The sequence below is a fragment of the Anguilla anguilla genome, chromosome 3 (assembly GCF_013347855.1).
Source record: "Anguilla anguilla isolate fAngAng1 chromosome 3, fAngAng1.pri, whole genome shotgun sequence".
NCBI lineage: Eukaryota > Metazoa > Chordata > Actinopteri > Anguilliformes > Anguillidae > Anguilla > Anguilla anguilla.
Window position 1 is genome coordinate 3,611,372 of NC_049203.1, and position 25,730 is coordinate 3,637,101.

The window sequence follows — 25,730 nt, forward strand, 5'->3', positions numbered from 1 at the left end:
TTACTATATCCTTTAAAATGGCAGAAATCAAGCCACTACTAAAAAAAAGTAATACAATTGATGAGGTGTAATAGCTGACAAATCAAATTTGTTCATTAAAGTTGCCTTATGTTTTTGGAAACATGTCTAAGCACTACAGTATTATCAAAATATTCTTGGTTTTAGCCTCTTTCTAACGAGAACAATGAATATGTTATGTGTGGCTGGTCTCAGATGATCCTGTCGGTGTAGAAGCTGGATGTGGAGGGCCTGGGTGGATGTGGTTACATGTGGTCTTGAGGTTGCGAGGCCGGTTGGAAAGTACTGCCAAAATCTCTGAAACAACACTGGAGGTGTCTTATGGTTGAAGAAAGAACATTCAGGTCAACGAGCCAATTGCTGCAAAACTGCACATTTCCAAAAGTTCTGGGATCTTTCATTTCAACTCATGAATCATGGGATCAAAACACAAAAAGTTCTGTTTATATTTTTGTTGAATGTAATAATTATAATAATGTTGATAATAATAATAATAATAATAAGTAGAAGAAAAGCAGCTCAAAGTACTCCCAAGTAGAACAAATAGAAAAAAATGTAATCTGAAACATAGATAAAACAATAAATGGTTGCCACAATTACATAAAAGCTATCTCAAACACGTGCCTTTTGTAGCAGAGTCTGAAAGTCAGTGATAGATGAAACGTCTTCTCTTGTTTTAAGTGGCATGGCGATTTAACAGTCATAACTGTACACAGTCGTCACCCGACCACTCCTACGCATTGGTGCTCTCTCCTCTTCAGTGTGCGCAGCCCGCCAAGCCGATGGTCTCTATCTGAGTGTCAACCGTAAGAATAACAGGAAGCTAATAAAAAAAACAATTTCCTGTTAGACCAGCATTAACATTCATGGGTTCATTTTTGGTGGTGCAGCAGTGGTCAGGCATGCATTTGTGCTAACGAGCCATGCAGATTACTGTATAGCACACGGGCTCACAAAGCGGCAGCTACAGTGAGACTATGAGAAGCAGGTGAATTTGCATTGACCCTTGCATACATACGATCAGTTACATTAAATCACAAGACAACAGGTACATAAACACAAATATTCAACCACTCAAATATAATCAAATATCTATTCAAACATTACAGTGTGCAAAGACCAACGTGATCAGAACAATAAGTAAAAAAGTCAAATAGCAGCCAGATATACCCACGCGTTCAAACACATTCAAGTGCTCTGGTGGCCCTGATGTGCAAAGAGCAGAGTGTTAAAAACAGATGATGAAAGCAAGTTCAGTCCACGAGCAGTTCAGTGTCAGCAGGCCTGGCAAAGGCAGGTGCACTGTAGCGTCTGATAGCACCCGGCAGGAATGACCTCCTGTGTCGCTCATTTACACACCGGGGCTGAATGAGCCTGTTGCTAAAGGCGCTCTTTAGCTTGGCTGACATGCTGTGTAGGGGGTGGGAGGCGTTATCCAAGATCGCCAGCAGTTTTTCCAGCATTCTGTCCTCCGCCACCTCCTCCATCTTGGATCCAATGACAGACCCAGCCTTCTTTATGGGTTTGTTCCGTCTGTTGGCGTCCTTTGCTTTGATGCCCTCCAGGGCTGGCCCATGGCATAAATGCACTATGCGCTTATTTAGGGCCACACCTGCTAGGCGGGGCCACACAATCTATTGTTTATCTAAAGTAAATAACGTATTTCTCGTAATTACGTTATTTATCTCCTATCGCGGAACTAGCGGTATAAGCTTAAAATGGAATGTCAACAGAACATTTCATAGCAATGTAATGTAAGAAGGATTTTACCAAGAGAACCTCCCGGGTTCCAGGTTCAATACCAGGTTCAAACGTTCATTGGTTGGCCCAAACAAAGTCAGTCTTCTACATAGAAAAAAAGTCCTTGTTCAGATTCACCCATTTCAAGAGGGAAGTACCTGAAAATTTTAACCCATAAAAAGCATTGAAATGTGTTCATTTTAAGACAGCTACTCTTTAATGCCTCAAAATACTGCACAGACAGTGTGCGATACTTCATCCAAACTAACAATGGCCCAAATATTCAGACAACACAACAGCCATATTATGCTCTCTTTGGGATGTTGCCTTAGGGTAGGTAGTTTAAAAGTAACTTATAAGTAAACAAATAAATAAATAAATAACGCCCACAGCAGGGGAAGGTTTAGTTGGCCAGGATCCCTCTGTTAATTGCTATCTAGCGAATGTCAAAGCTGCATACGAAAGGTCTTCCTCTGCCTCCACTCTGCGAGCTTGGCTGCAGCCTGCAGTGTGGCATACTGTAGGCAGATAGTGCACTAATCGATTATTAATGACTGGTTGACAGCTGCTGTTAATTAAACATGCAGCTGTAGAAATCTGAGTCAAAATTGTTATAACAGCGGGTAAATTCAGTTCTGGAAATGGTTGTGTTAGTTTCAAATGGAAGGCCATCTGCGAACTGTTCGTGAAAGTGTCTAGCAGCAAAGCCACTAGAACACACAACAAAATGTTTGCACCTTTGGAGGGTAATGGGCGGGGTATTGCACCTGCAGACCAATTGCAAAGGCCTGAGGTAAAAATGACAGGAGCATAAGTTCCATTGTTCGACCACGTATTTGCTGTACATACATGTGGGTTCATATTGTCCACAGAAGACTTTGTTGAGAGAATCGCAATGGACATCAAATCATATCACACCATCTGTATACTGCTCTGTCTTTTCTCAGGTAATTCTTTTTCTTTCTTACATCAAATGTTAATTGTTTTAAATAGCTCAATGACTGCCTCTGTATCCAAATCACAATTAGCTTAGTAAATAAAGTGAACTAACGCTAATAAATGACAAAGAACGCATTGTCAGTCAATTAGTTTAATTAAATCTGTTGAAAGAGATGTGTCCTGTAGTGCTATGGATTGATATTATTTATGAAAGGCAAAGATGGATTTTCCATTGCACTTTATTGCAAGTAAAGTTAAAAAAAAGATCAGATCAGATCAGATCAGAACTTAATGTAAACTGACAAATCAACAGATATATATCAATCTTATCAGCCAATTTCAAATAACTGTAACTTGAGATTTTATTTTGATTTAACAAACTAAAAATGGATGTCTGTTTTTCTACACAGGAGAGAGCTGTGGCCAAACAGTGTACGGTAAGATGGGAGAAAACGTATACCTACATCTGCAGGAGTCACACGGAAGGTCTTTCCCTGATATTGAATGCTGGCATCAAAATATACTTATAGCCAAGACAGCACGTTCTGTTAACCCTTTTGCAGAGGTTTTTAGTAATGGAACACTGAAACTGCACAATGTCGGGAGAAACTGCAGTGGAGTTTATACTGTTAGTGCCTACGATGCCAATGGCACGGTCCATCTGAAGGAGAGCTCTCACTTGGTTGTGATTGGTAAGTCTTCAGTTGGCATGCACAATACTGTATTGTTAATATTGATGTTTAATAATGTGAACTATAACACTCAGTATGCAGTGACCATAGCTTAGTAGCTTGTGACTGTGAAGTGTGAACAAGTGCACATTCCTCTCTTAGATCCTCCGGTGGTTGAGCTTGTTGCCTGTATCCTGGGAGTTTCTGTGTTGTACTGTGCGGGGGAAAACGGTCCTGATGCCGTGTATGAATGGAGAGTCAGCATCCAGAACCAGGGAGGTCTAAATGTCTCCAGTCATACAGGGAAACATGTGACTCTGGACTATTCAACTGGAAACATCTCCTGCTCTCTGATAATGGGAAACTATAGCAGTCGGAGTGCGTCTTATTCCCTGTCCTGTGCAGGTAAATCATGCTTTATTATCCCAGATAATAAATAACTAAATAGCATCTTTAACCCTTAACTTGGCAGTATTACCAGTATGAACAGTATTTTGAATATGCATTTTTGTGAACATTACAGTGAACTTTATACGTTCTGAATGGGTTCCATAGGGGAACCCTTTATAGCTCTCTATGGAACCATCTATGGTAGGTGTGAAAAGTGTGAAAGCTACCAGACTGAATCAATTTGCCTGACAAAGAACCCGAGATGGGTTCCTCTATGGAGACACAAAACCCTTTAGAACCCTTTCTTCTGAGAGTGCATTGTGAACATGCAGGATGCATGAGCACTGTTTGGAACAAACCTGAGTACAGTCATTTAATCTGTATATTGAAATGATGAAGAACATTATTCTGATGATGATGCCTAAATAACTAATTAAATTTTATTTGAAGGGTCTGCTGGGTTGGTTCCAGAAACACAGTTGTCTGTCAGTCTCGGGGTCACTGTCATGCTGGTCCTTCTTTGCTTCATGACATGTGGAATTTCAGTCGGTGTACAAATATGCCGCAAGCGACAGAATTCAAGTAAGAATTAATCAAAATTTTCATGGTGTGTGTGATTTCATATATTAGTGACTTTTATATTTTTCACATACAGTCAAATTGCAAAAGTAAAAAAGTAAGTACACTATGTACTTTATAATGTGCTATAAACAATGTAGAATAAAAATAAAATGAAATAAATGTATATATGGTTTTTGAAATCATATTTAAAACTGGTAATTCTGGTAATAGATTTTCATACTAATGTCAAATTATAACATTAAAACCACTACTGGATTTGACCACCGGGTTATAATAATTCCTACTTTTATATGAATATGAAAGAAATATCATATTTTACTAAATGTTTCCTCTAGATGTGAAGTCTGAAGAAAGCGGTTGCTCTCTTAAGATGACCCAGGATGACGGGATTGTTTACGTTAACGTTGGAGTTGGAAAACGACACAAATAGCTTTTTACATCCCTTCTATTAAAAATAACTGTTAAAAATCTATTTTTTGTTTTCATGACAACTGAAATATGTAGAAAACAGTAATTCTGTGCTTTGATATCTTTAAGAAAAATGTCTTTATGAAAACTTTGACATATGCGTGTATATTTATGCGTGTACATATGCGTGTATATATTTGTGTAAAAGTTACATACGTGTTGCATATAATTGTGCTTACCTTTTTTGTGATAACTATGTGACAAATGGCTGTGGGTGTGTTTCTTTAAAATTAAAGCAACAGGAAAAGCAACTTTGTCATTTCTATTTTATGATGCCTGCTTAGTACTGGATTTATAGTATGTATTTCTGTGAATATTTTGGAAAAATAGTTAGCAATGCTGTAACTATTTTTATTTAAAATGATAAGACTTAAAAATTTGTCAAGCGGATTCAAAGTCAACAGGGCTCACACCTGTCTGGGAAGTGATAGAACTATGCAGTATTACATCAGAGGAGGAATTACAGATGGGCAACAGAGCAGTGTCAATGTCTGATGCAACAGCACGTTATTACACAAGCGATTCACCTCACCTGTTTTGGTGCGTCTGAAATAGTTGCGGCGGATGTTAAGTTGGTTAAATATACAATTGGCAAACATTCTAGGGAAGGCCTGGATTTGTGGCTGGTCTCAGACGATGCTGTCGGTGTAGAAGCTGGATGTGGAGGGCCTGGGTGGTCGTGGTTACACGTGGTCTTGAGGTCGCGAGGCCGGTTGGAAAGTACCGCCAAAATCTCACAAACAACACTGGAGGTGTCTTATGGTTGAGGAACGAACATTCAGGTCAACGAGCCAATTGCTGCAAAACTGCACATTTCCAACGGACCTTTCACTGTCCCCAGCTATTTGTGATCATGGCAAAAAGTTCTGGGATCTTTCATTTCAGCTCATGAAACATGGGGCCAAGCCTTTACAAGTTGTGTTTCTATTATTGTTCAGTGAGTGTAATAACGATAATAATGTTGATAATAATAATAAGTAGAAGAAAACCAGCTCAGTGTACTCTCAAGTAGGACAAATAGAAAAAAAAATTTAATCAGAAAAACTGTTAAAACAATAAAAGGTTGCAACAATTACATGAAAGCCATCTCAATCAAGAGCGTTTTGTAGCGGAGTCTGAAAGTCAGTGATAGATGAAACGTCCTCTCTTATTTTAAGTGGCATGGCGATTTAACAGTCATAACTGTACACAGTCGTCACCCGACCACTCCTGCGCATTGGTGCTCTCTCCTCTTCAGTGTGCGCAGCCCGCCAAGCCAATGGTCTCTATCTGTGAGTGTCAACTGTAAGAATAACAGGAAGCTAAAAAAAAAACAATTTCCTGTCAGACCAGCATTAACATGTACGGGTTTAGTTTTGGTTGTGCAGCGGTGGTCAAGCACGCATTCGTGCTACCGAGCCATGCAGATTACTGTATAGCATACAGGATCACAAAGCGGCAGCTACAGTGAGACTATGAGAAGTAAGCAAATTTGCATTGCCATTACATACATACAATCCGTTACATTCATGAGAGAATGATGAGGACAGGACATTAATTTTTTTTCTCTTCCTCTAACGCGACCTTTCTCCAGCGATATCAGAACAGCACTGGGACCACAAGTGCGCATGTGCGAGCGAGATGTGCGATGATTGACAGATAGACAGACAGACAGACAGACAGACAGACAGATAGACAGACAGATAGATAGATAGATAGTTGTCTTTATTAATCCCCAGAGGTAAATTCAATCATCATAGCAGCCAGGTACATTAAATCACAAGACAACAGGTACATAAACGCAAATATTCAACCACTCAAATATAATCAAATATCTATTCAAACATTAAAGTGTGCAAAGAGCAAAGTCATCAGAACAATAAGTAAATAAAAGTCAAATAGCAGCCAGATATACCCACGCGTTCAAACACATTCAAGTGCTCTGGTGGCCCTGATGTGCAAAGAGCAGAGTGTTAAAAACAGATGATGAAAGCAAGTTCAGTCCACGAGCAGTTCAGTGTCAGCAGGCCTGGCAAAGGCAGATGCACTGTAGCGTCTGATAGCACCCGGCAGGAATGACCTCCTGTGTCGCTCCTTTACACACCGGGGCTGAATGAGTCTGTTGCTAAAGGTGCCCTTTAGCTTGGCTGACATGCTGTGTAGGGGGTGGGAGGCGTTATCCAAGATCGCCAGCAGTTTTGCCAGCATTCTGTCCTCTGCCACCTCCTCCAGTGTGACCAGCTTGGATCCAATGACAGACCCAGCCTTCTTGATGAGTTTTTTTTCAGTCTGTTGGCGTCCTTTGCTTTGATGCCCTCCAGGGCTGGCCCAAGGCATAAATGCACTATGCACTTATTTAGGGCCACAACTGCTAGGCGGGGCCGCACAATCTATTGTTTATCTAAAGTAAATAACATATTTTTCGTAATTACGTTATTTATCCCCTATTGCGGAACTAGCGGTATAAATTTAATATGGAATGTCAACAGAACATTTCATGACAATGTAATGTAAGAAGGATTTTACCAAGAGAACCTCCCGGGTTCCAGGTTCAATACCAGGTTCAAAGGTTCATTGGTTGGCCCAAACAAAGTCAGTCTTCTACATAGAAAAAAAGTCCTTGTTCAGATTCACCCATTTCAAGAGGGAAGTACCTGAAAATTTTAACCCATAAAAAGCTTTGAAATGTGTTCATTTCAAGACAGCTACTCTTTAATGCCTTAAAGTACTGCACAGACAGTGTGCGATACTTTATTCAAACTACCAATGTCCCAAATATTCAGACAACACAACAGCCATATTATGCTCTCTTTGGGATGTGGCCTTAGGGTAGGCAGTTTAAAAGTAACTTATAAGTAAATAAATAAATAAATAAATAAATAATGCACACAGCAGAGGAAGGATTACTTGGCCCGGATCCCGCTGTTAATTTCTATCTAGCGGATGTCAAAGCTGCATACGAAAGGTCTTCCTCTGCCTCCACTCTGCGAGCTTGGCTGCAGCCTGCAGTGTGGCATACTGTAGGCAGATAGTGCACTAATCGATTATTAATGACTGGCTGATATCTGCTGTTAATTCAACATTCAGCTGTAGAAATGTGACTCAAAATTGTTATAACAGCGGGTAAATTCAGTTCTGGAAATGGTTGTATTAGTTCCAAATGGAAGGCCATCTGCGAACTGTTCGAAAAAGTGTCTGGCAGCAAAACCACTAGAACAAACAACAAAATGTTTGCACCTTTGGAGGGTAATGGGCGGAGTATTGCACAAGCAGACCAATGACAAAAGCCTGAGATATAAATGACAGGAGCATAAGTTCCTTTGTCCGACCACATATTTGCTATATATACACGGGGGTTCATATTTTCCACAAAAGGCTTTGTTGAGAGAATCGCAATGGACATCAAAACATATCACACCATCTCTATACTGCTCTGTCTTTTGTCGGGTAGGCTAATTCATTTTTTTTCCTACATCAAATGTTAATTGTTTTAAATAGCTCAAATCAATTTATATCCAAATCACAATTAGCTTAATAAATAAAGTGAACTAATGCTAATAAATCACAAAGAACGCATTGTCAGGCAATTAGTTTAATTAAATCTGTTGAAAGAGATGTGTCCTGTAGTGCTATGGATTGATATTATTTATGAAAGGCAAACATGGATTTACGATTGTACTTTACTGCAAGTAAATTAAAAAAAAAAAAATCAGATCAGAACTTAATGTGAACTGACAAATCAACAGATATAATCAATCTTATCAGCCAGTTTTAGGTAATTGCAACTTGAAATTTTGTTTTTATTCAACAAACTAAGAATAGAAGTCTGTTTTTCTACACAGGGGAGAGCTGTGGCCAAACAGTGTACGGTAAGATTGGAGAAAATGTATACCTACATCTGCGGGAGTCACACAGAAGGTCTTTCCGTGATATTCAATGGAGGCACCAAAAAATACTTATAGCCAAGACAGCACGTTCTAGTAAACCATTTGCAGAGGTTTTCACAAATGGAACACTGAAACTGCACAATGTTGGGAGAAACTGCAGTGGGGTTTATACTGCTGAAGCCTATGATGACCAAGGCATCTTGGTATTGAATGTGACGTCTCACTTGGTTGTGATCGGTAAGTCTTCAGTTGGCATGCACAATACTGTATTGTTAATATTGATGGTTATAGTGTAAACTATAACACTCAGTATGCAGTGACCATAGCTTAGTAGCTTGTGACTGAGAAGTGAAAACAAATTCACATTCCTCTCTTAGATCCTCCGGTGGTTGACCTTGTTGCCTGTAGACTGGGAGTTTCTGTGTTACACTGTGCGGGGGAAAACGGTCCTGATGCCGTGTACGAGTGGAGAGTCAGTATCCAGAACCAGGGACATCTAAAGGTCTTCAAACACACAGGAAAATATGTGGGTCTGGAATATTCAACTGGAAACATCTTCTGCTCTCTGAAAATTGGAAACTACAGCAGTCAGAGTGCATCTTATTCCCTGTCCTGTGCAGGTAAATGATGATTTATTATCCCAAATAATAAATATCTAAATAGCATCTTCAACCCTTAACTTGGCAGTATTAGCAGTATGAACAGTATTGTGAATATGCATTTTTGTGAACATTACAGTGAACTTTATACGTTCTGAATGGGATCCATAGGGGAACCCTTTATAGCTCTTAATGGAACCATCTATGGTAGGTGCGAAAAGTGTGAAAGCTACCAGACTGAATCAATTTGCCTGACAAAGAACCCGAGCTGGGTTCCTCTATGGAGACACAGAACCCTTTAGAACCCTTTCTTCTGAGAGTGCATTGTGGACATGCAGGATGCATGAGCACTGCTTGGAACAAACCTGAGTACAGTCATTTAATCTGTATATTGAAATGATGAAGAACATATTCTGATGATGATGCCTAATTAACTAATTATAATTTATTTGAAGGGTCTGCTCGGTTGGTTCCAGAAACACAGTTGTGTGTCAGTCTCGGGGTCACTGTCATGCTGGTCCTTCTCTGCTTCATGACATGTGGAATTTCAGTCGGTGTACAAATATGCCGCAAGCGACAGAATTCAAGTAAGAATTCATCAAAATTTTCATGGCGTGTGTGATTTCATATATTAGTGACTTTTGTATTTTTCACATACAGTCAAATTGCAAAAGAAAAAAAAGTAAGTACACTATGTGCTTTATAATGTGCTATAGACAATGTAGAATAAAAAAGAAATGAAAGAAATGTATATATGGTGTTTGTAATCATACTTAAAAGAATGAATAGATTTTCATACTAATGAAACCCCTAACCCCTACTGGATTAGACCAACGGGTTATAATAATTCCTACTTTTATATGAATATGAAAGAAATATCATTTTTTACTAAATGTTTCTAGATGTGAAGTCTGAAGGAAGCGGGCACCCTCTTGAGATGAACCAGGATGACGGGATTGTTTACAGTGAAGTCAGAGTTGGAAAATGAGACAAATAGCTTTTTACATCCCTTTTATTAAAAATCACTGTTAATAATCTATTTCAGAATCTATTTTTTATTTTCATGACAACTGAAATATGTAGAAAACAGTAATTCTGTGCTTTGATATCTTTGAGAAAAATGTATTTATAAAAACTTTGACATATGCGTGTATATTTATGCGTGTACATATGCGTGTATATTTTTGTGTAAAAGTTACATACGTGTTGCATATAATTGCGCTTACCTTTTTTGTGATAACTATGTGGCAAATGGCTGTGGGTGTGTTTCTTTAAAATTAAAGCAACAGGAAAAGCAACTTTGTCATTTCGATTTTATGATGCCTGCTTAGTACTGGATTTATAGTATGTATTTCCGTGAATATTTCAGAAAAGTTGCAATGCTGTAACTATTTTGATTTATAATGTTAAGACTTAAAAATTTGTCAAGCGGATTCAAAGTCAACAGGGCTCACACCTGTGTGGGAAGTGATAGGACTATGGAGTATTACATCAGAGGAGGAATTACAAATGGGCAACAGAGCAGTGTCAATGTCTGATGCAACAGCACGTTATTACACAAGCGATTCACCTCACCTGTTTTGGTGCGTCTGAATTAGTTGCGGCGGATGTTAAGTTGGTTAAATATACAATTGGCAAACATTCTAGGGAAGGCCTGGATTTTTGAATAGAGATGGTGTTCACCCATCCCCAGAGAGCGCCGCTCCCTCCTATGCGTATAGTTCATTGTGTTGATAGTGGAAAATGACCCAGCAGAGCCATGGCCTGCGGCAACCATTTTGCCCCATGCAGATGTCTGCTAGCTACGAAAACCCATGACTTTGCTTCACCCCATCCAGGCTGTGTCAGTCCCTCAAATGCCAAATAACTGTAAATGGAAATATCAGGGAGTTTGCAACAAACAAAATCTAAGAGAGCTAGAAATTTAAGCCAGACCACCACTCAAACGGGAGAGTGCAAGCTTTAGTGCAAGATGACAGCGCTAACCGCTACACCACCATTCTTTTTTCCTTTTCTTTTTTAGTGATAGAGCTGTATTGACAAGACTATGCTGCCTGCGAAACAAACAGAATCCCTCGAACTGTTCACACCTGGATTCAAAAGATTCTTGGTTTTAGCCTCTTTCTAACGAGAACAATGAACATGTTAGGAGGTAATCTAGCTCAGCTTATAATAAAAAAAAACATTTCCTTCTCCTTCTAACAACAGAGGTGATATTTGCTGATAAATAGTTGTTAGATTCAGTAGGTAGTAATCTCCTCCTTCTGGAAAAATATTTTCCATGTAACAAAATGAAATCGTTGCACGTGTCAATTCATTGGTTTTGTGCAAACCAACAGTTTTATCAGCGAATGGCGTGGCTGGTCTCAGACGATCCTGTCGGTGTAGAAGCTGGATGTGGAGGGCCTGGGTGGATGTGGTTACATGTGGTCTTGAGGTTGCGAGGCCGGTTGGAAAGTACTGCCAAAATCTCTGAAACAACACTGGAGGTGTCTTATGGTTGAGGAAAGAACATTCAGGTCAACGAGCCAATTGCTGCAAAACTGCACATTTCCAAAAGTTCTGGGATCTTTCATTTCAACTCATAAATCATGGGATCAAAACACAAAAAGTTCTGTTTATATTTTTGTTGAATGTAATAATGATAATAATGTTGATAATAATAATAATAATAATAAGTAGAAGAAAAGCAGCTCAAAGTACTCCCAAGTAGAACAAATAGAAAAAAATGTAATCTGAAACATAGGTAAAACAATAAAAGGTTGCCACAATTACATAAAAGCTATCTCAAACACGTGCCTTTTGTAGCAGAGTCTGAAAAATAGTGATAGATGAAACGTCTTCTCTTGTTTTAAGTGGCATGGCGATTTAACAGTCATAACTGTACACAGTCGTCACCCGACCACTCCTACGCATTGGTGCTCTCTCCTCTTCAGTGTGCGCAGCCCGCCAAGCCGATGGTCTCTATCTGAGTGTCAACCGTAAGATGAACAGGAAGTTAAAAAAAAAAACAATTTCCTGTCAGACCAGCATTAACATTTACGGGTTTTTTTTTGGTTGTGCAGTGGTGGTCAGGCACGCATTCGTGCTAACGAGCCATGCAGATTACTGTATAGCACACAGGCTCACACAGCGGCAGCTACTGTGTGCCTGTGAGAAGTAAGCAAATCTGCATTGCCATTACATACATACAATCAGTTACATTCATGACGAGGACAGGATATGAATTTTTTTTTCACTTCCTCTAACGCGACCTTTCTCCAGCGATGTCCTGCAGAACAGCACTTTCTTTGTGTGGCCCCGCCTAGCAGTTGTGGCCCTAAATAAGCGCATAGTGCATTTATGCCATGGGCCAGCCCTGGAGGGCATCAAAGCAAAGGACGCCAACAGACGGAACAAACTCATCAAGAAGGCTGGGTCTGTCATTGGATCCAAGCTGGTCACACTGGAGGAGGTGGCGGAGGACAGAATGCTGGCAAAACTGCTGGCGATCTTGGATAACGCCTCCCACCCCCTACACAGCATGTCAGCCAAGCTAAAGAGCGCCTTTAGCAGCAGACTCATTCAGCCCCGGTGTGTAAAGGAGCGACACAGGAGGTCATTCCTGCCGGGTGCTATCAGACGCTACAGTGCATCTGCCTTTGCCAGGCCTGCTGACACTGAACTGCTCGTGGACTAAACTTGCTTTCATCATCTGTTTTTAACACTCTGCTATTTGCACATCAGGACCACCAGAGCACTTGAATGTGTTTGAACGCGTGGGTTTATCTGGCTGCTATTTGACTTTTATTTACTTATTGTTCTGATGACTTTGCTCTTTGCACACTTTAATGTTTGAATAGATATTTGATTATATTTGAGTGGTTGAATATTTGTGTTTATGTACCTGTTGTGTTGTGATTTAATGTAACTGATCGTATGTATGCAAGGGTCAATGCAAATTTGCGTACTTCGCATAGTCTCACAGTAGCTGCCGCTGTGTGAGCCTGTGTGCTATACAGTAATCTGCATGGCTCGTTAGCACGAATGCGTGCCTGACCACCGCTGCACAACCAAAACTAAACCCATGAATTTTAATGCTGGTCTAACAGGAAATTGTTTTTTTTATTAGCTTCCTGTTATTCTTACGGTTGACACTCACAGATAGAGACCATCGGCTTGGCGGGCTGCGCACACTGAAGAGGAGAGAGCACCAATGCAGGAGTGGTCGGGTGACGACTGTGTACAGTTATGACTGTTAAATCGCCATGCCACTCAAAATAAGAGGACGTTTCATCTACCACTGACTTTCAGACTCTGCTACAAAAGGCACGTGTTTGAGATAGCTTTTATGTAATTGTGGCAACCTTTTATTGTTTTACCTATTTTTCAGATTACATTTTTTTTCTATTTGTTCTACTTGGGAGTACTTTGAGCTGCTTTTCTTCTACTTGTTATTATTATTATTATTATTATCAACAGAAAATTATTATTAAAAACAGAAACTAATTTGATTAGTTCAGTCTGAGCTCCAGGTGTGAACAGTTTGAGGGATTCTGTTTGTATCGCAGGCAGCTTAGTCTTGTCAATACAGCTCTATCACTAAAACAGGAAAGGAAAAAAAACAATGGTGGTGCAGCGGTTAGCGCTGTCATCTTACACTAAAGCTTGCACTCTCCCGTTTGAGTGGTGGTCTGGCTTAAATTTATAGCTCTCTTAGATTTTTTGTTGTTGCAAACTCCCTGATATTTCCATTTACAGTTATTTGGCATTTGAGGGACTGACACAACCTGGATAGGGTGAAGCAAAGTCATGGGTTTTCGTAGCTAGCAGACATCTGCATGGGGCAATATGTCTGCGGCAGGCCATGGCTCTGCTGGGTCATTTTCCACCATCAACACAATGAACTATACGCATAGGAGGGAGCGGTGCTCTCTGGGGATGGGTGAACACCGTCTCTATTCAAAAATCCAGGCCTTCCCTAGAATGTTTTCCAATTGTATATTTAACCAACTTAACATCCGCCGCAACTAATTCAGACGCACCAAAACAGGTGAGGTGAATCGCTTGTGTGATAACGTGCTGTTGCATCAGACATTGACGCTGCTCTGTTGCCCATTTGTAATTCCTCCTCTGATGTAATACTGCATAGTCCTATCACTTCCCATACAGGTGTGAGCCCTGTTGACTTTGGATCCGCTTGACTAATTTTTGTCTTAACATTTTAATCAAAATAGTTACAGCATTGCAACTTTTCTAAAATATTCACAGAAATACATATTCTAAATCCAGTACTAAGCAGGCATCATTAAATAGAAATGACAAAGTTGCTTTTCCTGTTGCTTTAATTTTAAAGAAACACACCCACAGCCATTTGCCACATAGTTATCACAAAAAAGGTAAGCACAATTATATGCAACACGTATGTAACTTTTACGAAATATATACACGCATACGTACACGTATAAATATACACGCATATGTCAAAGTTTTTATAAATACATTTTTCTTAAAGATATCAAAGCACAGAATTACTGTTTTCTACATATTTCAGTTGTCATGAAAACAAAAATTAGATTCTGAAATAGATTTTTAACAGTGATTTTTAATAAAAGGGATGTAAAAAGCTATTTGTGTCGTTTTCCAACTCCAACGTTAACGTAAACAATCCCGTCATCCTGGGTCATCTCAAGAGAGCAACCGCGTTCTTCAGACTTCATGTCTAGAGGAAACATTTAGTAAAATATTATATTTCTTTCATATTCATATAATAGTAGGAATTATTATAACCCGGTGGTCTAATCCAGTAGGCGTTTTAACGTTAGAATTTGACATTAGTATGAAAATCTATTGCCAGAATTCATTGTTTTATATGATTTCAAACACAGTATATACATTTCGTTAATTAATTTTTTATTCTACATTGTTCCTATTATAAAGCACATAGTGTACATTTGTTTTGGCTCTGTAGTCCAGCACATTTTATTTTGAATAAATGTACATTCATTACAGTCCAGACTGTCATCTTTAATTTGAAGGTATACTGAGGAATTTTAGCCCTTTTTTTATAGCCCTTACTTTTTTACTTTTGCAATTTGAATGTATGAGGAAAAAAAAAAAGTCACTAATATATGAAATCACACACGCCATGAAAATTTTGATTAATACTTACTTGAATTCTGTCGCTTGCGGCATATTTGTACAGCGACTGAAATTCCACATGTCATGAAGCAAAGAAGGGCCAGCATGACAGTGACCCCGAGACTGACACACCACTGTGTTTCTGGGACCAATCGAGCAGACCATTCAAATAAAATTGAATTAGTTAATTAGGCATCATCATCAGAATATGTTCTTCATCGTATCAATATACAGATTAAATGACTGTACTCAGGTTTGTTTCAAACAGTGCTAATGCATCCTGCATGTTCACAATGCACTCTCAGAAGAATGGGTTCTAAAGGGTTCTGTGTCTCCATAGAGGAACCCATCTCGGGTTCTTTGTCAGGCAAATTGATTCAGTCTGGTAGCTTTCACACTTTTCACACCTACCATAGATGGTTCCATAAAGAGCTATAAAGGGTTCCCCTATGGAACCCATTCAGAAGGTATAAAGTTCACTGTAATGTTCACAAAAATGCATATTCACAATACTGTTCATACTGCTAATACTGCCAAGTTAAGGGTTAAAGATGCTATTTAGTTATTTATTATCTGGGATAATAAAGCATGATTTACCTGCACAGGACAGGGAATAAGACGCACTCCGACTGCTGTAGTTTCCAATTTTCAGAGAGCAGGAGATGTTTCCAGTTGAATAGTCCAGAGTCACATGTTTCCCTGTATGATTGGAGATATTTAGACCTCCCTGGTTCTGGACACTGACTCTCCACTCGTACACGGCATCAGGACCGTTTTCCCCCGCACAGTGTAACACAGAAACTCCCAGGATACAGGCAACAAGCTCAACCACCGGAGGATCTAAGAGAGGAATGTGCACTTGTTTACACTTCACAGTCACAAGCTACTAAGCTATGGTCACTGCATACTGAGTGTTATAGTTCACACTATTAAACATCAATATTAACAATACAGTATTGTGCATGCCAACTGAAGACTTACCAATCACAACCAAGTGAGAGCTCTCCTTCAGACGGAGCACGCCTTGGGCATTGCGGGCACTAACAGTATAAACTCCACTGCAGTTTCTCCCGACATTGTGAAGTTTCAGTGTTCCATTACTAAAAACCTCTGCAAAAGTGTTAACAGAACGTGTTGTATTGGCTATAATTGCATTTTGATGCCACCATTTAAAATCAGGGAAAGACCTTCCGTGTGACTTCCGCAGATGTAGGTATACGTTTTCTCCTATCTTACCGTACACTGTTTGGCCACAGTTCTCTCCTGTGTAGAAAAACAGACATCCATTCTTAGTTTGTTGAATCAAAACAAAATATAAAGTTCCAGTTATTTAAAATTGGATTATAAGATTGATTATAACTGTTGATTTGTCAATTTACATTAAGTTCTGATCTGATTTGTTTTTTTTTTACTTTACTTGCAGTAAAGTGCAATCGTAAATCCATGTTTGCCTTTCATAAATAATATCAATCCATAGCACTACAGGACACATCTCTTTCAACAGATTTAATTAAACTAATTGCCTGACAGTGCGTTCTTTGTGATTTATTAGCATTAGTTCACTTTATTTACTAAGCTAATTGGATATAAATTGATTTGAGCTATTTAAAACAATTAACATTTGATGTAGGAAAAAAAATGAATTAGCCTACCCGAGAAAAGACAGAGCAGTATAGAGATGGTGTGATATGTTTTGATGTCCATTGCGATTCTCTCAACAAAGCCTTTTGTGGAAAATATGAACCCCCGTGTATATATAGCAAATATGTGGTCGGACAAAGGAACTTATGCTCCTGTCATTTATATCTCAGGCTTTTGTCATTGGTCTGCTTGTGCAATACTCCGCCCATTACCCTCCAAAGATGCAAACATTTTGTTGTGTGTTCTAGTGGCTTTGCTGCCAGACACTTTTTAGAACAGTTCGCAGATGGCCTTCCATTTGGAACTAATACAACCATTTCCAGAACTGAATTTACCCGCTGTTATAACAATTTTGACTCAGATTTCTACAGCTGCATGTTGAATTAACAGCAGCTGTCAACCAGTCATTAATAATCGATTAGTGCACTATCTGCCTACAGTATGCCACACTGCAGGCTGCAGCCAAGCTCGCAGAGTGGAGGCAGAGGAAGACCTTTCGTATGCAGCTTTGACATCCGCTAGATAGCGATTAACAGAGGGATCCTGGCCAACTAAACCTGCCCCTTCTGTGGGCATTATTTATTTATTTATTTGTTTACTTATAAGTTACTTTTAAACTACCTACCCTAAGGCAACATCCCAAAGAGAGCATAATATGGCTGTTGTGTTTTCTGAATATTTGGGCCATTGTTAGTTTGGATGAAGTATCGCACACTGTCTGTGCAGTATTTTGAGGCATTAAAGAGTAGCTGTCTTAAAATGAACACATTTCAATGCTTTTTATGGGTTAAAATTTTCAGGTACTTCCCTCTTGAAATGGGTGAATCTGAACAAGGACTTTTTTTCTATGTAGAAGACTGACTTTGTTTGGGCCAACCAATGAACGTTTGAACCTGGTATTGAACCTGGAACCCAGGAGGTTCTCTTGGTAAAATCCTTCTTACATTACATTGCTATGAAATGTTCTGTTGACATTCCATTTTAAATTTATACCGCTAGTTCCGCGATAGGAGATAAATAACGTAATTACGAGAAATACGTTATTTACTTTAGATAAACAATAGATTGTGTGGCCCCGCCTAGCAGGTGTGGCCCTAAATAAGCGCATAGTGCATTTATGCCATGGGCCAGCCCTGGAGGGCATCAAAGCAAAGGACGCCAACAGACTGAACAAACTCATAAAGAAGGCTGGGTCTGTCATTGGATCCAAGCTGGTCACACTGGAGGAGGTGGCGGAGGGCAGAATGCTGGCAAAACTGCTGGCGATCTTGGATAACGCCTCCCACCCCCTACACAGCATGTCAGCCAAGCTAAAGAGCGCCTTTAGCAACAGACTCATTCAGCCCCGGTGTGTAATGGAGCGACACAGGAGGTCATTCCTGCCGGGTGCTATCAGACGCTACAGTGCATCTGCCTTTGCCAGGCCTGCTGACACTGAACTGCTCGTGGACTGAACTTGCTTTCATCATCTGTTTTTAACACTCTGCTATTTGCACATCAGGGCCACCAGAGCACTTGAATGTGTTTGAACGCGTGGGTTTATCTGGCTGCTATTTGACTTTTATTTACTTATTGTTCTGATGACTTTGCTCTTTGCACACTTTAATGTTTGAATAGATATTTGATTATATTTGAGTGGTTGAATATTTGTGTTTATGTACCTGTTGTCTTGTGATTTAATGTACCTGGCTGCTATGATGATTGAATTTCCGTCTGGGGATTAATAAAGACAACTATCTATCTATCTATCTGTCTGTCTATCTGTCTGTCTGTCTGTCTGTCTGTCTGTCGATCTGTCAGTCATCGCACATCTCGCTCGCACATGCGCACTTGTAGTCCCAGTGCTGTTCTGATATCGCTGGAGAAAGGTCGCTTGAGAGGAAGAGAAAAAAAATTAATATCCTGTCCTCATCATTCTCTCATGAATGTAACGGATTGTATGCATGTAATGGCAATGCAAATTTGCTTACTTCTCATAGTCTCACTATAGCTGTCGCTTTGTGAGCCCGTGTGCTATACAGTAATCTGCATGGCTCGGTAGCACGAATGCGTGCTTGACCACCGCTGCACAACCAAAACTAAACCCGTACATGTTAATGCTGGTCTGACAGGAAATAGTTTTTTTTTTAGCTTCCTGTTATTCTTACAGTTGACAGTCACAGATAGAGACCATCGGCTTGGCGGGCTGCGCACACTGAAGAGGAGAGAGCACCAATGCGTAGGAGTGGTCGGGTGACGACTGTGTACAGTTATGACTGTTAAATCGCCATGCCACTTAAAATAAGAGAGGACGTTTCATCTATCACTGACTTTCAGACTCCGCTACAAAACGCTCTTGATTGAGATGGCTTTCATTTAATTGTTGCAAACTTTTATTGTTTTAACAGTTTTTCTGATTAAATTTTTTTTTCTATTTGTCCTACTTGAGAGTACACTTTGAGCTGCTTTTCTTCTACTTATTATTATTATCAACATTATTATCGTTATTACACTCACTGAACAATAATATAAACACAACTTGTGAAGGTTTTGATCCCATGTTTCATGAGCTGAAAGGAAAGATCCCAGAACTTTTTTCCATGATCACAAATAGCTGGGGGCAGTGAAAGGCCCGTTGGAAATGTGCAGTTTTGCAGCAATTGGCTCGTTGACCTGAATGTTCGTTCCTCAACCATAAGACACCTCCAGTGTTGTTTGTGAGATTTTGGCGGTACTTTCCAACCGGCCTCGCGACCTCAAGACCACGTGTAACCACGACCACCCATGACCTCCACATCCAGCTTCTACACCGACAGCATCGTCTGAGACCAGCCACAAATCCAGGCCTTCCCTAGAATGTTTGCCAATTGTATATTTAACCAACTTAACATCCGCCGCAACTATTTCAGACGCACCAAAACAGGTGAGGTGAATCGCTTGTGTAATAACGTGCTGTTGCATCAGACATTGACACTGCTCTGTTGCCCATCTGTAATTCCTCCTCTGATGTAATACTGCATAGTTCTATCACTTCCCAGACAGGTGTGAGCCCTGTTGACTTTGAATCCGCTTGACAAATTTTTAAGTCTTATCATTTTAAATAAAAATAGTTACAGCATTGCTAACTATTTTTCCAAAATATTCACAGAAATACATACTATAAATCCAGTACTAAGCAGGCATCATAAAATAGAAATGACAAAGTTGCTTTTCTTGTTGCTTTAATTTTAAAGACACACACCCACAGCCATTTGCCACATAGTTATCACAAAAAAGGTAAGCACAATTATATGCAACACGTATGTAAATTATACACAAAAATATACACGCATATGTACACGCATAAATATACACACATATGTCAATGTTTTTATAAATCCATTTTTCTTAAAGATATCAAAGCACAGAATTGCTGTTTTCTACATATTTCATTTGTCATGAAAACAAAATAATAGATTCTGAAATAGATTTGTAACAGTGATTTTTAATAAAAGGGATGTAAAAAGCTATTTGTGTCGTTTTCCGACTCTGACTTCACTGTAAAGAATCCCGTCATCTTGGGTCATCTCAAGAGGGGGCCCGCTTTCTTCAGACTTCACGTCTAGAGGAAACATTTAGTAAAATATTATATTTCTTTCATATTCATGTAATAGTAGGAATTATTATAACCCGGTGGTCTAATCCAGTAGGCGTTTTAACGTTTGAATTTGACATTAGTATGAAAATCTATTGCCAGAATTAATTGTTTTAAATATGATTTCAAACACCATATGTACATTTTGTTCATTTATTTTTTATTCTACATTGTTCCTATTATAAAGCACATAGTGTATATTTGTTTTGGCTCTGTAGTCCAGCACATTTTACTTTGAATAAATGTACATTCATTACTGTCATCTTCAATTTGAAGGTATAATGAGGAATTTTAGCCTTTCTTATAGCCTTTACTTTTTTACTTTTGCAATTTGACTGTATGTGAAAACAAAGTAAGTCACTAATATATGAAATCACACATGCCATGAAAATTTTGATTAATACTTACTTGAATTCTGTCGCTTGCGGCATATTTGTACACCGACTGAAATTCCACATGTCATGAAGCAAAGAAGGACCAGCATGACAGTGACCCCGAGACTGACACACAACTGTGTTTCTGGAACCAACCAAGCAGACCATTCAAATAAAATTTAATTAGTTAATTAGGCATCATCATCAGAATATGTTCTTCATCATTTCAATATACAGATTAAATGACTGTACTCAGGTTTGTTCCAAGCAGTGCTCATGCATCCTGCATGTTCACAATGCACTCTCAGAAGAATGGGTTCTAAAGGGTTCTGTGTCTCCATAGAGGAACCCAGCTCGGGTTCTTTGTCAGGCAAATTGATTCAGTCTGGTAGCTTTCACATTTTTCACAACTACCATAGATAGTTAAAATAAAGAGCTATAAAGGGTTCCCCTATGGAACCATTTCAGAAGGTATAAAGTTTACAATAATGTTCACAAAAATGCATATTCACAATACTTTTCATACTGTTAATACTTACAAGTTAAGGGTTAAAGCTGCTATTTAGTTATTTATTATTTGGGATAATAAAGAATGATTTACCTGCACAGGACAGGGAATAAGACGTACTCCGACTGCTATAGTTTCCCATTATCAGAGAGCAGGAGATGTTTCCAGGTGAATATTCCAGAGCCACAAATTTCCCTGTATGATTGGAGACCTTTAGACGTCCCTGGTTCTGGACACTGACCCTCCACTCGTACACGGCATCAGGACCGTTTTCCCCCGCACAGTGTAACACCGAAACGTCCAGTCTACAGGCAACAAGCTCAACCACCGGAGGATCTAAGAGAGGAATGTGCACTTGTTTACACTTCACAGTCACAAGCTACTAAAGTATGGTCACTGCATACTGAGTGTTATAGTTCACACTGTTAAACATCAATATTAACAATAAAATATTGTGCATCCCAGCTGAAGACTTACCAATCACAACCAAGTGAGACGTCTCATTCAATAAGAAGATGCCTTGGTCATCATAGGCTTCAGCAGTATAAACCCCACTGCGGTTTCTCCCAATGTTATACAGCTTCAGTGTTCCATTTGGGAAAACCTCTGCAAATGGTTCACTAGAACGTGCTGTCTTGGCTATAACTATATTTTGGCGTCTCCATTTAATAGCATGGAAAGACCTTCTGTGTGACTCCCGCAGATGTAGGTATACGTTTTCTCCTATCTTACCGTACACTGTTTGGCCACAGCTCTCTCCTGTGTAGAAAAACAGACATCTAGTTTTAGTTTGTTGAATAAAAACAAAATGTCAAGTTGCAATTACCTAAAACTGGCTGATAAGATTGATTATATCTGTTGATTTGTCAGTTCACGTTAAGTTCTGATCTGATCTGATCTTTTTTTTTTTTTATACTTTACTTGCAGTAAAGTGCAATGGTAAATCCATCTTTGCTTTTCATAAATAATATCAATCCATAACATACAGTACACATCTCTTTCAACAGATCTAATTAAAGTAATTGACTGACAATGCATTCTTTGTGACTTATTAGCGTTAGTTAACTTTATTTGCTAAGCTAATTGTGATTTGGATGCGGAGGTGATCACTAAGCTATTTAAAACAATTAACATTCGAAGTAGGTAAAAAATTGAATTACCTGACAAAAGACATAAAAACAAAAAGAGGCTGTGAAATGATTTGACGTCCATTGCGATTCTCTCAACAAAGTCTTCTGTGGAAAATATGAACCCGCGTGTATATATAGCAAATACGTGGTCGAACAAAGGAACTTATGCTCCTGTCATTTATACCTCAGGCCTTTGCAATTGGTCTGCAGGTGCAATACCCCGCCCATTACCCTCCAAAGGTGCAAACATTTTGCTGTGTGTTCTAGTGGCTTTGACACTTTCACGAACAGTTCGCAGATGGCCTTCCATTTGGAACAACCATTTCCAGAACTGAATTTACCCGCTGTTATAACAATTTTGACTCAGATTTCTACAGCTGCATGTTGAATTAACAGCAGCTGTCAACCAGTCATTAATAATCGATTAGTGCACTATCTGCCTACAGTATGCCACACTGCAGGCTGCAGCCAAGCTCGCAGAGTGGAGGCAGAGGAAGACCTTTCGTATGCAGCTTTGACATCCGCTAGATAGAAATTAACAGCGGGATCCGGGCCAAGTAATCCTTCCTCTGCTGTGTGCATTATTTATTTATTTATTTATTTATTTATTTACTTATAAGTTACTTTTAAACTGCCTACCCTAAGGCCACATCCCAAAGAGAGCATAATATGGCTGTTGTGTTGTCTGAATATTTGGGCCATTGGTAGTTTGAATGAAGTATCGCACACTGTCTGTGCAGTACTTTAAGGCATTAAAGAGTAGCTGTCTTGAAATGAACACATTTCAATGCTTTTTATGGGTTATAGGCTCTATTGCAGTCATAGAATCACTATCCATCAACGAAGCCTTTTGTGAAAAATATGAACCAACATGTATATATATATAGCAAATATGTGGTCGAATGAGGAAACTCTAGTGCACTAGTTGAATATTGTCAGACAGTCACATTTACTTGATGAGTGGTTTTTGGTGGAAATGAGATTTCAGGTGCTTCCCTCTTGAAATGGGTGAATCTGAACAAGGACTTTCTTTCTATGTAGAAGACTGACTTTGTTTAAGCCAACCAATGAACCTTTGAACCCGGTATTTTAATATCCCCACCCCTCTGTCAGTGGGGACCACCCACTCTTTCATGTAAGCAATGGCACTAGCTAGCAGTGAAACACGGTGATCTCTGAGTAGCAATGGCTACATAGAATGGTGCTCGCTGTAGGTTGTAAGTTTACAAATACATATTTACACCAGTTCCCTATGGACCCCTCATCTCTACTTGAATGCAATAGCTTAGCGACTATAGCAAACATTGGTTGTATTTTGGGGAGCTGGGAGGTTCACGCTATACCGGAGAATTACATGACTGTAATTCAATTCCTCTAATTTGTTTTCATGTAATCTTTTTTCAATGGACATCAGTACAGTTAACAGAATTCCCCATAGTCTTGCGTTAAAGCTTACCTTCTATATATGTTTTTCAATGAGACCAGAGCCCATGAAAGATATGTACGTTGTAAAAAAAACCCCACTACATTTACAAACAGGAAACACTTGTAGTCAAGTACACTCAGTGCTCGAATTTATTTTTAGCCACCGCAAACACGAGAGATGAGAAAGGCTTTAATCCACACACTCATTTGGGTTTTCTTAAAATGGTACAGTGTCTTTTGGGGGGGGTTTTTTATTTAAAAAAGCTATTTCAATTGCTTTTTAAAAAATGTTTGCTATTGAACTATGGATGCAGGCCAGTTTCTAATGTCAACAGCCATTTTAATGCTGTGAAACCTTGTAAGCCACTGTCTGTGTGCCTTTCAGCAGCGCAGAGATGTTAAATGGTAAATGGACTGCATTTATATAGCGCTTTTATCCAAAGCGCTTTACAATTGATGCCTCTCATTCGCCAGAGCAGTTAGGGGTTAGGGGTTAGGTGTCTTGCTCAAGGACACTTCGACACGCCCAGGGCGGGGTATGAACCGGCAACCCTCCGACTGCCAGACAATCGGTCTTACCTTCTGAGCTACGTCGCATTAAAAATGCATGCGGTTGCGTAGGCGAAGATGCTGCTGTTTGCAGATACCGCCATGAAGAAGAATAACTACTGATCTTTAAAAATAACAAAAATAACTTTGGTCAAACTAACTTAGCTTCAACCCAGCCGTTGAGTTGTCAACCTTCCACCCTGTGCCGCCCCCCCCCCCCCCCACCCCCCCCCCACCCCCCACCCACTCTGTCTATAATTTTGGCGCAAAACCTGCCTCATTCGTCAGTCGTTTTGTTAAAGGTGTCCGGGAAGGGTAAATTTGGTCCACAGAGCGGTTGTGTGAGCTGAGGTGACTGCGCTGTTGCTCTGTTACTGATTTCCTGTTGGGCCTTGTTGGGGGCACTGCCTGCTCACGATCACTCTCTGCTCACGGTTGTGTGTGTAGGGCTAGCCCGTTCTGCACATCTTTTAGATATGCTGCCATGGCTTGATGCACTGGGACTTTTCCCTGTTGCACTCAGCTCTACACATACGCTACAGTGAAACTCATCACTACATAGCGCCAAACCCTCCTCCTCTTCTCTGTTCTTGTTCCTGGGGCTTCTGCTTCTTCTTCCTCGTCCCTGTGTGTGCAGACCGTTACAGTCTCGTCCTCCTTGGTTAAGCCTGCATCATAAGGCATCCTGGAGGCCCAGATGCTCTACTTATTATTATATATCTCTCTGCTCGGGCTGCCTGTTTTACTGCCTGGTTTAACTACGTCTGACTGTTACCTGCCCAACCCTGTTTGTTGTTTGCTCTGATCGATCCCTCATTACATTCCTGTTGCCATTCATTCTTTCACAACTATTACACTGGGCCAGTCAGAAACAAATGACCCCCCCCCCCCCCCCCCCCCCCCCAACTTTTTTCTGTAAGGGCAGGTGAAAGCTGATCTGACAGGAAATTGGTTTCTAGCTTCCTGTTTTCTGTTATGCTTGAGACTCAAATAGATACCATCGGCTTGGGTGAGCCACGCGCGCATTAACGAAAAGAGAGAGCGCATTAATGCGCCGGAGTGGTCACATGACAACCGTGTATGGTTATGACTGTAAA

The 25,730-nt window shown here is 39.8% G+C and overlaps 3 protein-coding genes across 5 annotated transcripts in view; 1 reads left to right on the forward strand and 2 right to left on the reverse strand.

Moving 5' to 3' along the window:
* Positions 1-17,363, reverse strand: part of LOC118224055 (T-cell surface antigen CD2-like) — a 35,789-nt gene extending 18,426 nt beyond the window's left edge. The window contains exons 1-5 of one of the 2 annotated variants that reach the window (XM_035411212.1): positions 17,046-17,363; positions 16,375-16,656; positions 15,991-16,233; positions 15,425-15,535; positions 14,694-14,974 (exon numbers count right to left, since the gene is read on the reverse strand). In XM_035411212.1, the coding sequence (XP_035267103.1) occupies positions 14,880-14,974; positions 15,425-15,535; positions 15,991-16,233; positions 16,375-16,656; positions 17,046-17,097 (783 nt within the window). In that variant the 5' untranslated portion in view covers positions 17,098-17,363 and the 3' untranslated portion in view covers positions 14,694-14,879. Of the gene's footprint in view, positions 1-14,693; positions 14,975-15,424; positions 15,536-15,990; positions 16,234-16,374; positions 16,657-17,045 lie in introns of those variants that run through there. The other variant, XM_035411213.1, reaches the window with a different exon arrangement.
* LOC118224053 (T-cell surface antigen CD2-like) lies at positions 2,114-10,571 on the forward strand. 2 transcript variants are annotated; one of them, XM_035411208.1, is made up of 5 exons: positions 2,114-2,705; positions 3,108-3,389; positions 3,531-3,773; positions 9,729-9,860; positions 10,176-10,571. In XM_035411208.1, exons 1-5 carry the CDS (start codon positions 2,654-2,656, stop codon positions 10,259-10,261), a joined length of 795 nt encoding a protein of 264 aa, XP_035267099.1. In that variant the 5' UTR covers positions 2,114-2,653; the 3' UTR covers positions 10,262-10,571. The 2 variants fall into 2 exon arrangements, with proteins under 2 accessions (XP_035267099.1, XP_035267098.1); XM_035411207.1 differs by lacking the exons at positions 9,729-9,860; positions 10,176-10,571 and adding exons at positions 4,209-4,340; positions 4,676-5,059 and having other exon boundaries at positions 2,115-2,705.
* A 2,316-nt stretch (positions 17,364-19,679) lies between the features above and the next one.
* Positions 19,680-23,182, reverse strand: LOC118224054 (T-cell surface antigen CD2-like). Its single transcript, XM_035411209.1, has 5 exons — positions 22,690-23,182; positions 22,007-22,288; positions 21,623-21,865; positions 21,056-21,187; positions 19,680-20,614 (listed from the first exon to the last, which is right to left on the reverse strand). The coding sequence occupies exons 1-5, from the start codon at positions 22,739-22,741 to the stop codon at positions 20,520-20,522; spliced, it is 804 nt and encodes a 267-aa protein (XP_035267100.1). The 5' UTR covers positions 22,742-23,182; the 3' UTR covers positions 19,680-20,519.
* Between the last annotated feature and the right edge of the window lie 2,548 nt (positions 23,183-25,730).

Bases quoted from the DNA above. Each gene is read 5' to 3' on its own strand.
- LOC118224053 (XM_035411207.1), top strand. From the start codon at position 2,654: ATGGACATCAAATCATATCACACCATCTGTATACTGCTCTGTCTTTTC. The intron at 3,390-3,530 runs GTAAGTCTTCAG...TTCCTCTCTTAG, and splicing joins CTCTCACTTGGTTGTGATTG to ATCCTCCGGTGGTTGAGCTT. The intron at 4,341-4,675 runs GTAAGAATTAAT...TGTTTCCTCTAG, and splicing joins CCGCAAGCGACAGAATTCAA to ATGTGAAGTCTGAAGAAAGC.
- LOC118224054 (XM_035411209.1), bottom strand. From the start codon at position 22,741: ATGGACGTCAAATCATTTCACAGCCTCTTTTTGTTTTTATGTCTTTTG. The intron at 21,866-22,006 runs GTAAGTCTTCAG...TTCCTCTCTTAG, and splicing joins GTCTCACTTGGTTGTGATTG to ATCCTCCGGTGGTTGAGCTT. The intron at 20,615-21,055 runs GTAAGTATTAAT...TGTTTCCTCTAG, and splicing joins CCGCAAGCGACAGAATTCAA to ACGTGAAGTCTGAAGAAAGC.